Below are 12,027 nucleotides of genomic sequence, written 5' to 3' on the forward strand. Positions count from 1 at the left end.
TATCCATTTTTCCAATATTCTTAACTTTTTTGCACACTTTTTCTGCATTACAATCAATTATTGCTTTTAATTTCACTCTATTATCTTTTGACGTAGTTAATAATAAACGAATTATTCTTTAAATTTATATTGATTTTCCAAAAATACCAAAATTTATATTAATAATTTTCCTTTATTTCACTTTTTTTGTAAAAAATAAACAAATTTCACTATCAGCTGTCTAAATGAACATTTCTGCCGTCTGTCACCGTAAAATTTCAATGCGTATTAGAGTTGATTAAGGCGCATTAATTTTGCTCGTCTGTCAGGGCTATAACTATTCTAAAGGAAGAAATTTGTAACTTGATTCAGTGGTAACTCTAATTTATATTCAAATGTCAAAAAGTCTCCCAAGATGGAGAAAAATAATTTGTGGATAACTGGGTCCCCGATTGTTAAACATGGAGACTAAAACAAAACTGTAACATTTAGGAGAATGAAAAATTGTTTACCGATAAATATTGTTTAATTAAGCATCTGTATATATGCATCAGCGTATGGATTGATTTGAGCATATTTTTAAAGAACATTTTACATCATATTCCTTAGCCGAAAATTTATATGGGACCTTTATCAACAATCGAGCTCCTTTCCAACAAATTTAACGATTTAGATTAACTTTAAGAGCACTATTTGGATAATAATTTCTATATAACTTTTATTGTGGATATTAACAATAAATCATGGAATGGACGCGAGAAAGAACACTTACACTTATTAATGAATACCGTAAAAGACGAGGTCTATGGGATATGACACACGATGATTATAGGAAAAAGGATATTAAACAGAATCTTCTGATAGAAGTGAGTAATAGTCTTGGTGGAAGCATATCCGTTAACGAGATCGAGAAGAAATTCCACACTTTGCGTACTCAATACCATCGCGAAATAAATCGAATGAATCGTAAAGAGCCCTACAACTCCAAATGGTTTGGATTCAAGAACTTGCAGTTTTTAAGTTCTCCAATGGCTCGACGGCTCTCGAGAGGACGTATTAAAAATGAAATTACGGAAGATGGGACAGTGACATCAAAATATATTATAAGAGATCCGAATACTCATCACGATAGCAGTGGAAGTTCTGTGAACTTGAATAACAATGTAAATGAAGAATTTTTAATACATCAAAAGTCTGCTATTGCGATAGAGCCCATAAGCAACTCTAAACATTACCGTAATACCAGTCGATCACGCGCATTAGAAAAGTTAATTGAAGAAACTACCAAAGATATTGATGAAGCTGATGATAAGCAAAAAATGACTATTACAATGGAGCAGCAAAGTTTTAATAATGAAATGCAAGTTGAAGACCAAATGAATAGTCATAGAATAAACGCAGAAGGAGATGAAGAACAATTGGAAGCTATTCAATTACATGAGGAAGAGGAAGAAATCACATATACATCTTCGACAGGAGGTGATGGCTGTGATATTTCTCATAATCAGCAAACAATATCTACGCGTATTATAAAAGCTCAACACAATAATTCATGCAATGACCCAGATATTGAATATGAAGATGAAGCTGACCAGACACATGAGGACAAACGTGTTTTCTATGGAAGCACCGGACAACAAAATTCCGTGCCTATGACGTCCACGCCATCTGCGAGTACACATCCAACAAACATATTGTTAAATTCCAAAATCAAAATCAGCAGTCAACAAAAGCAAAATTTGCCAGGACGAAATCTGGATAAACCAACCAATCCGAATTCTGGACCGCAAGTATTTCATACATCAGGTCATATACGCGACGAATATACTACTTATGGCGAATATGTATCTAATGAAATGCGCAACATAACGAATCGTGAAGTGTTATTAGGTCTTAAACATAAAATAAATACTGCTCTTTTTGAAGCGCAAATGGCTGAACTACGGAATTAAAAAATTACAAAAAAAGTTACCCTACACATTCATATATTTATCTAGTTATCACTTACGGTTGCATTCTCCTCAACGTTTTAAATTTTAATTGGATATTTTTCACATAAAACGTTATATATATATATATATATATAGGGCAGCTAATAGAGTAAAGGAAAGTTTGGTTAAACTGTCAAAAAAATATATTTTTTTGGAATCATACAAAATTTGTAAAACTCAAAGAATGTATAATTACTACATATGTATATTTGAGCACAATAAGGAAATTACTTTTTTTCATGTGTATTTTGCAGTGTCTGTCATTTGCAAAGGTTTATCAAAAAATCCCATGTCAAATATATGTAAGTAAAATTATTTAAACAAGGTTTGAATTGAAAATAAAGAGTTTTTTATGTTGTATCCTTTTAGATCAAATACTGAAACTTGAGGAAATAACAAGCTGAACATTCCTTTTCATGGTTGTTCGGTTATTTAATTTACTATTACATGTAAAACATTTGCATCCCATCAGTTTGGGTAATTATATTGTACCTATTTATTAAGTGATTTTGTGAGTCTAAAATGCAATCAGTTCACTTAGACATTTGTATACATATGTACATATGTATGTAGAAAATAAGTCATTATAGTTAGATACACTATTAAATATTTAACCAAAACAAGCCTACATTTTGTGTGTTTTTAACATCTACAGTATTTTAGATCAGTAAATGTATTTTTGTAGGACCTAAAATTAACAGACATGTATAGAGTTATTAACATATGTATAGTAAATGGATAAAAAAATTTCGTTGGTATTTAGGGGACTCGCATCTTATCATAACGCATCATAAAATCATAAATTTTTACTCTGGCTTAAAACAATTGTTGGATTACATACACATATGTATGAGTTTAAACAATTACAATTCTCAACGCTATGTTTATTACCGATTATTTTATATAATTGATCGTGTTAAATTTTTTTCGTGTATTTTTTCGAAAAGTTCATTCGAAAACAAAAATTAAAAAAAAAAATGGTCCCCAAAAGTCAATTTCTACTAAAGTTATGGCTATTTGAAAATAAAAAAGCCATTTTTTTGAAAAAATCATAACTTTTTTGAAGTTGGACAAAATATTTTGAAAAAATTCTCAAAAATGTTTTTCAAATGGTAGAAAAGGATGGATAAGTTTCAGCAAAATCTAAAGGGGTCGGGTTCAAAAGTGGTCGATTTGGTATGGAATACCCCATATGTTCTCTGTTTCGAATTTATGTCATGATTCAATTATGCCAATGACAGACTTGTGGGAGAGAACGTAGATATATCATATACGCTCAAAATAATTTTTAGTCAAAAATTATGAAATAGCTGTTATTTTCTGTTCCTCGATTTAACCCATCAAAGAAAAATAAAATGCAAACAAATTAATAATACTTTCATTCATTTATATATGTATTAACCAACGCGCGTCAGGAAAAATTACTTCTTAACCCCCTGCTAAAATCGAATAATTTCACCCTTAGCGTTGACGTGTTTATTTAGGTACGCATCATGTCGCTGCTACTTTTATTTAGTGACAGCAGTAAAATATCAATCAGTTGATATTGGTATTAGCAAAGGATCATTCTTATCTTTCAATTTCGTTAATTCTTGGAATATGTTTTAATTTTAACACAACACAAATATTTAAACATTGGATGATGTTTAGTTTTTAATATGAATAATAAAAAATTTATATTTAACTTGCTTCCTTTTGTGGCGTAGTTTGCTTAAACAAATCTAACGTTGGTAGCTGCTATTAGGATTATTTATTTCAGCTTCATTAACATGACAGTTTCGATTAAGTAGACGATAGAAAGAAAAAGTGAATAAGGTTTAGGTTATCTTATCATATAAATTTGCAAATTTGTACGACAACAAAATTTATTAGATTGTATGTACCCAATCATAATTTTTGAGGATAATTTTTAATTTTAATTGAAACCTCATTACCGCTGTTCTGTTTTTGATAAGAAGGAACATAAACTATGGCTCAACTCCCGCCGCGGAAGAACCTGACACCAACTAGAATTTCAAAGCAGCACTTATCACCGTTGCAGACGTTACTGCAAATGGGTTTTACCAAGCACAGAGCGTAAGTTAACATCATAAGTGTGTAAAAAGTGGTTCTATATAATTATTGACAAATTGAAAGCAACTCACGTTTATGAATACATACTGGATATTATATTTATAAAAGTCGACAAATTTACATACATATGCATATATTCTTAACTTACCAAGAGGTATCGGCAAATAACCAATAATGTGACCATATTCTTTCTTACCCACCAGCCTTTTCAAAATATCCATATTATAACCGCAAAACCCTGAGTAACAATTTCGCTATATAAATACGGTTTATTAACCAGTTGTTAAAACAAGACGCTTAATATAGAATAATCGATTTTAAAGAAATACAATTTTTTATACAACTACGTTAGTTATAAATAGTTCCAGTAAGTAAGAAACTTGCGTATATTTCTCTGTATTGAAACTATTACGCAGTTTAACAATCAGAACAAAGCATATGCACAGATCCTTAAGGAAAGGTTGTAGCAAATAGATAGCTGGTAACAAGTTATTAGCGACCAGTATATTTTGTATGTATTTAAACTTCTCGCTCGTAGCATAAAAGTCGGTTATTGTGTGACCCACGTAAGCTGTGAATTTTGTATATATGAAAATAATGTATATATCAGAGAGCTGCAACGATCACAATTTTTTCAATCATACCCGATCATTGACTCAGATTTTTTGTGACGGAAAACTTTGCTTCAACAAAAATGAATGATCGTAAGCGAGCGTGCTCAAAGCGAACAATCAGTTTCAATCACTGTTGCTTGTTTCGTAATGATTTTTCTCGATCGAACGCCTTGTGTAAGCAGCAAAGAATGTTCGAGAATGCTGCTTGCATTCCGAATCGATCACAATCATACCGTTTGGTTACCGGGTGGTTCCTGCCAGCAGCGCAGTCGCTGAGCGTTCTTTTTCTTTAGCTGGAAATATTATAACTGAAAAAAGAAATAGGCTCGGACCATGTTCAGTTGATACTTTATTGTTTTTAAATTCATTTTTTAAAAGTTTTAGCGATTAAGAAACCAAGTTTATTACCTTCTTTTAATTTTAAGTTTTTGTTGATCTCAATGAAGAAGTGATAAAAATTTGAAATTTGTGTTTCCTAATATTTTAAGCATTACCTTTGTTTATTAATTTTAAGCATTAATTGAATTTTAGTTTTGAGCGTTAAAAATGAAGAAATATATGCAGTAATGTTTTGGATTTTATGCATCGCAACTTGATTCCGTTAAAACCCACAAATAAGTACATATGTACATAAAAACTATGCACATACATATTTGCAGGGCAATTCTCGATCTGATTGGTTCAATCACAATCAATTCAAAGGCACACTTGAACAATGTATGAGTTTTCATGCATCATTGGACTTGATCGTGTTTTCTGTTAATGCACATTTCCAATCATCATACCGGAAACAAACAATCAGTTTTAATCAGTAAGCAGAGCAATCAAATCAATTGATCGAACTCCTTCGTTTTGAGCACGAAACTCGATCGAACAATTTTGTTGTGAACCGCTGTGCTGAGTTGTGACCGTTTTGAGCGAGGCTGATCAAACTGGATCGATCATACTCAATGCAGGTCTCTGGTATATATGAATTATAGAAAAAAAAATAACTAAGAGCTGTGGAGCTCATATGCTTTTCAAAGATATTTGATCCTTAAACAGGGATTTCTGAAAATATTTTTTTGTGTTATGTGTATATATATAGATAATACAACATGTGAATATTATTTTTTAATTACAGAGAAAAAGCATTGGCAGCAACTGGTAATCGAGGTGTTCAAATCGCTTCTGATTGGCTTCTTGCGCATGTTAATGATTCAACTTTGGATGAAAATTGTCCGCGAGAATATATTCTGTACGCCTGCCCTACTGGCGCATTTTTACATCAACTAGAGGAATTTTGGAAGCAATCACGGATAATGTGTGGTTGGAATGGTGCTCATAATTATGTGCCACATATCACATTGGTTTCATTTTTTAAGGTAAAAATAAATATTTAAAAGATATTGATCTGAATCTTGCAGATGTGATCATGATCTACAATTTTTTATTTTTCTCCTTTTTATGAAGGCCCCTGACGAAAGTTCATTGCATCTATCTAAAGCCTTGAAACAAGTAGTTGATATGAGTGGACCACTTCTAGATCGTCCATTGAAATTAGAGCCTTATTTGAGTCAAAATTTTATGGGATTTTTTGTAGCCGAGGATGACGCAAACTATATGAAACGGCTTTCATTACAATATGTTAAAGAGGTTTCCAATTCAAGTATGAAACTGTTCTTGTATGAAAATTATTTTTAGTAATTTTTCGTTCTCATATTTTTTGCGACCGAGGTATTATAAAATATTTTTAGCTATGTAAATGGTAATTTTTGGTGCTCTTTTTATACATTTTTAAAACGCTTTCATTGGGACTTGTAACATTGTGCTTAACTGTAAAAATTGTTTTTGCTAAAAAAAACTTCATAAAGTCATAAGTGATACATACGAGCAGCTTGATGCAATAGTTGCTTGCTTCCCATGGTGCGGTGCTGTTTCATCTGGTACACGTTGTATACCGCGTAGTAGTCGATGTAAGAAAAATAACAATTATTTTAGAAAATTGTGTTTGTGATTTGTCTTTCCTAATTTTTTAATCACTTTATCAGAAGCATTCTGAATCCGGTGCAAAATTCATAAATATATTTTAAATCAAAAAAAAGAACGTAAAATATACATTTGTATATATAAATGATCAGCGTGATGAGCTGCGTCGATTTACCAATGTCAGTCTGCTTGTATCATTTATTATGTACATAAGTATATGCGGATTAAAGCTCATTGCAACGCTACAATACACGAATATGTTGTTCGGATCGGACTATTGTAGCATATAGCTGAATAATTTTTAGCCCATGTAAAAAACTTTTAGTTTTGATGTTTATGCAAAAGATAAATTACGGCCAGCAAATGAGTGTTAAATTAATTTAAGCTCTAATAACATAGAATGGGTAAAATTATAAACAAATATTTTTGGATTCTAATACTGAAACCACCTTTGAAATTATATTTCTTTGTAATTCATTGCTTCTGTAGTTTTACTTGTTTTGGAGTCTCAATTCCGAACATTATTTTTGTGTTTATAAGTATTTGGTAAACTGAAAGTATTAATATATATATATATATATATATATAGAAATACATACATATATACAATTTCGCATGCCATCGTAGACATATATAAGAATTTTAATACCACTTTTTTGTCTACAAATACAGTATATGTACATATATGTGTATATTTTAGCAATATCTTTGGAGCCGCACGTAAAATCACTACATCTTACCTTAGCATATCAGTTTCCGCAGAACCAATTTAATTCACTGAAAACCTTAGTGGAATCACTCAATGCAACTTGTGCCTCAAATTGGGAGCTGCGTCTGTATTCGCGCGACCCACGACTAACCACAAAACAAGTACATTGCATCATTTACCATTATATATGTATATTTTTTCTTGATTAATTCTTTTATAATAACTTTTCTTTAAAATTTTGTTTCCCTTTTCCTCTTTTTTTTTGATGCTGTTTTCAACCATTGATAATTCAAAACAACACTATTTTCGCGCTTCTGTAGGTGCACAAAGTGGTGTATCCTCATAGCCCCCATGAAATCGATGAATTGGAGTTGCGCATCGGTGACTATATTTATTTGAATACGGATGCTGTAGACAATTCCAGCGATGGCTGGGCAGAGGGTATTTCCTGGCTAACGGGAAGTGTTGGTTACTTGCCTGTGAATTACACTGAACGAACCGCTGAATCAGACGCGTGGACACTTCACCGCGTTGTACAGTTATCTAAATCAACGACCCCATCTTTAATATCGGCTGAAGAAATTGACATTGTGGATGGTCACAGCATTTCTATTGATCACGACGAACGTGAGAAGCGCTTACATCATCAAAGTCGGTGCAACTACTTGTTTCTACATTATTAACCGTATATAGATTTGTTATCCATTTCTGTCTTATTTCAGATGTAATAGTTGCCTTGTCGCATGAATTAATAGAGGGCACTTCTTTTAATGAGGAATCCGAGAACAGTGTGGACAAATACTTACGCAAAACATTAAAACCTTGTTTAGATTTGCCACTTGTACAAGGCAATCACAATTCAATGCCAAACAGTAGTCAACTATCACAACCGCAACATATACAACATCAGTCTGAATGCATTTTACAACAAGAAACGCCCAGCTTCGAAATTAGTTCGCCACACGCAATGGAAGTGGCAAAGAAGCGAAGAGACATGGAGATAATGGTGGAGCCGATTAGTATTTCAACGCCACGTGCAGATGACACGCTTAGTATAAATTCCGATCGTTCAAATGAAGTTACAAGCCTTGAGGCATCGCCGAACCAGAGTCGTAGATTATATATAATGCGACATGGTGAACGTGTTGATTTTACCTTCGGTACTTGGATACCTTATTGTTTCGATGAATTCAACAATTATGTGCGCAAAGATTTAAATATGCCTAAGAAATTACCACGAAGGTAGGTAAGACAGCAGGTCTCAAAATCATAACCCCATTAAAATGGAAAAACTGTCTTTAGAAGCTTTACCAATAAGTAATGAATAATTTTTGTGTGCAAAGGCAAAGATGTCCAGACGGTTGGCAAAATGATTCACCGCTCACAAACATTGGACTATATCAAGCGAAATTGACGGGTGAAGCGTTACTTGAATGCAATGCTCGCATCGACCATGTTTACTGCTCTCCAGCTTATCGCTGTGTTCAAACATGTATGAGTACATTAGAAGGTTAGAATATAGTAGTATTTAATGCTGTACTATAATAAGAATACTGTAATTCGGTACAACCTGAAACATATAGGTTTACACTTGCGTAACAAATTCAAAGTTAAACTAGAACCGGGTTTATTTGAATGGATGGCTTGGTATCCAGATGGTGTGCCAGATTGGATGAGTAAGTCAGAATTGCTAGATGCTGATTACAACATAGATGCTAGTTATCAACCTTTCATTTCTGACACTAAATTGAATGAGTGCGTCAAGGAAACCACAGAAGAGTTTTATACTCGTAATTATGAAACTTTGCGAAAAATCATTGAAACTACAAGTGAGCTATAAATCATTTAACTTTAGTGAAATAATTAACATTGACTCTTTTCATTTGAATTGTTTATTTTGTAGAGGGAAACATTTTAATAGTGGCACATGCCACTACCCTTGACACGTGTACACGACAATTAATTGGTGCCGAACCACGTTCCACAAATGAATTACGCCAAGTGATACATAAAATACCATACTGCAGTTTAGGTGCTGTCGAGGAGATGGAGAACGGTGTCTGGAAATTGGTGGAACCGGAATGTTTACCGGTGACACATTCGAAAAATCCTCGATTTGAATGGAATGTACTTACTGCCACATAGTGTTCGTGCTTTGGGGAATTGTTGTTAGCCAATCATTTTACGGAAAAGCCTTTATAAATAAGGTCAAAAACATGGCTATTATTGATTATGCTAAGCGAAAAATACTGATTTTGTTATTTATAGGGCATGTGCCGGTAAAAATATATTTCATTCGTAATAATTTTCATAAATTAGTTTAATAGTTTTTATTAAGTTAAGAGCGTGTGTATTTATAGTTGGGCCGGCCAGAGACAATTTACCGCCCTCGGCAAATGCCAAATTTTCCGCTTCTTCTAAGCATATTTTGCCTTAACAACAAAATTCATAACTTTCCAAAATTTTTCAAACCATTTTATTAAAATAAATACTCATATTCCAAAGGTTTAACATAATTATTTAAAGAGATGATTATTATTAGTACAATAAAATAAAATTAATTATTTATATTTCCTTGCCTTTAATTTGTCAGACAAAACTACTTTACTGTTAAAAATTTGTGCCACTTTTTTATTTAATGCTGCAAAGCCTGGCAGTATTTTTTGACACATGGTGGAGTGTAGGTAAGTTTTGACAAGTTTTAATTGAGAACAATTGCTCTTTCCACTAGTTCCCTACAAACGAAGTGTTAGGAACACCTGTATTGCCATAAATAAATTTAAAATCATATGTATGGATTCATTTGAACAAATGTCATTTAAAACAAGTAAGGAAGGGCTAAGTTGGGGCGTAAACGAACATTTCATACTCTTACACTTTTGCCAGGTCAAATCCAGGGAAATACCTTCAAGTGCATAAGGGAAGTTATATGTGGTCTTTGGCAAATTTTCGGTTGATTTTATCAATTTTAGGCACAAGGATGCACTGTAAAATAACTCACAATCGATATATGCGGCATAAAGTCAACAGGAAGTTTTAAAACTACCATAAAATCAATGAGTGGGTTTTGTCTTCGTCCCAGTTGAGAATTGATTACCCAGGAATTTCCAACAGACATCATAAGTAATCTATAAAAAACTTTTTCCATCATTTGGTAGACTTCCGGTCCAATTTGTTTTGGTCTGCTATTTGGTCAGCTCGATCAACCCCTCCCATTATCTGTCTTTAAAATGTTATTTTTATCATTTCGGGCAGTCTACATTAACTTTTTTACCGTTTTGAATCTTTTTTTTCCATAGTCGACATTTCAGATCAGTGACAATTACTTACAACTGTGCTGCTTTCTCGGAAAATACATTGACCCTTGTTGAGCTTAATATTAATTACTGGCAATTTCTTACGGTTTGGCATAACAGTTCCTAACGTGGCATAATTCAAATTTTCAAGGAGGTTGATACTGGTGAAGAACCGATCGAAGCATAATGTGATATCAGTTTCTTGAATTTTAGCAGCTAATTTATTAACTAGGCGTTCGCCAAGAGTTCCTTCGACAACTTCTTATTCTTTACCGCAGTAGATATAAAAGTCATAGGTATAGCCGGTATGAAAATCAAACCTAAGCCACATTTTAATGCCACGTGGGCTTCAACGGCAAATATTATTGTTTCATAGAAAATTGGCACTTGAACTTAAAAATTGAGATTTCAGGCACTCCAACCCGTCTTCAATATAGTATAGTTTAGATGCTCTCTCTGGCTTTTCAGGTGAAGCAAAATACATTTTGATGACAATACCTGAAATCTATCCCGGGTAATAGCTGATTTCATTGCATCGCTTCCCATAGAATAATGTTTGGACAAATACTGTATAATGGATGGTAGACGATTATATGACATAATGATCATACAACCAAGAACATTCTTCATTTCTCCAATATCCGTAGGCATTAGTATACATATGTATGTATGTATGTATGTATTTTTATGCATCGGTTTAGACTTTCGAAAAATTTCTATTCGTTCGTTAGTATATTGCGCAATACGCATAAAAAGGCTTTCTGTGAAAATTTTCCTGACTATATCGTAAAGATTATCAGTCCATTTAAAACGTTGTCCTATGTCTGGAATTCGAAGGCTGCTTACTGTTTTTCTTGGGACAAAAGTCACATTGGGTGCAGACCAAATGGTATTCTAAAAACTGTATGCAGAGTTAACTTCTTGTAAGTTATCTCCTACATCCTCGTCTTGATGATCAATATGCTCAGCATCACTGCTTTCAGTAGTAGACTTCTCACCATCTGTATGCTTATATTCATCACTACTAGCACCCGAAAAGTCTTCACCTTCATCAGAAGACTCCTGACATTTTTTGTCTGTACAATAGTTATAAAATTATTAATTGATATAAAACGTTGCCAATAAATGTGTGCGTCGGATCCTGACTGGGACATTTTTAGCCCAACAAGAATACTGATGAGACACATACATATGTATATCCCAAAAAATGTATACATACCTACTAATAATTACAAAAATACAATAAAATATTAGTACTCACCAACTTCACAATATATCAAGAACACTAACAAAATTATTTATTAAGGTTTCAGCCGATTTAGAAACAGAAAACATACAAATATCACAAAATTCACTGCGAATTATGAAATACGCTTTTCCATTTTTTTACTAAAAAA

The 12,027-nt window shown here is 32.8% G+C and overlaps 2 protein-coding genes across 9 annotated transcripts; both read left to right on the top strand.

The window, feature by feature from the left end:
• Window positions 1-255: 255 nt before the first annotated feature.
• LOC105223561 (uncharacterized) lies at window positions 256-2,453 on the top strand. Of its 2 annotated transcripts, XR_007421584.1 has the most exons (2): window positions 256-2,272; window positions 2,340-2,453. XR_007421584.1 is itself a non-coding variant. In XM_049447728.1 (1 exon), the coding sequence occupies exon 1, from the start codon at window positions 723-725 to the stop codon at window positions 1,929-1,931; it is 1,209 nt and encodes a 402-aa protein (XP_049303685.1). In that variant the 5' UTR covers window positions 256-722; the 3' UTR covers window positions 1,932-2,330. The 2 variants fall into 2 exon arrangements, 1 of the variants encoding a protein (XP_049303685.1); XM_049447728.1 differs by lacking the exon at window positions 2,340-2,453 and having other exon boundaries at window positions 256-2,330.
• Window positions 2,454-3,715: 1,262 nt separating this feature from the next.
• On the top strand, window positions 3,716-9,904 carry LOC105223538 (protein UBASH3A homolog). 7 transcript variants are annotated; one of them, XM_019989432.3, is made up of 11 exons: window positions 3,716-3,845; window positions 3,926-4,046; window positions 5,781-6,021; window positions 6,110-6,305; window positions 6,511-6,612; window positions 7,326-7,495; window positions 7,655-7,985; window positions 8,057-8,576; window positions 8,678-8,844; window positions 8,918-9,163; window positions 9,238-9,904. In XM_019989432.3, the coding sequence occupies exons 2-11, from the start codon at window positions 3,940-3,942 to the stop codon at window positions 9,477-9,479; spliced, it is 2,322 nt and encodes a 773-aa protein (XP_019844991.1). In that variant the 5' UTR covers window positions 3,716-3,845; window positions 3,926-3,939; the 3' UTR covers window positions 9,480-9,904. The 7 variants fall into 7 exon arrangements, with proteins under 7 accessions (XP_019844991.1, XP_011199592.1, XP_029405480.1 ...); XM_011201290.4 differs by having other exon boundaries at window positions 3,720-3,845; window positions 3,929-4,046; XM_029549620.2 differs by lacking the exon at window positions 6,511-6,612 and having other exon boundaries at window positions 3,721-3,845; window positions 3,929-4,046.
• The last annotated feature ends 2,123 nt before the right edge of the window (window positions 9,905-12,027 follow it).

This window comes from Bactrocera dorsalis, chromosome 2, assembly GCF_023373825.1.
Source record: "Bactrocera dorsalis isolate Fly_Bdor chromosome 2, ASM2337382v1, whole genome shotgun sequence".
Lineage (NCBI taxonomy): Eukaryota > Metazoa > Arthropoda > Insecta > Diptera > Tephritidae > Bactrocera > Bactrocera dorsalis.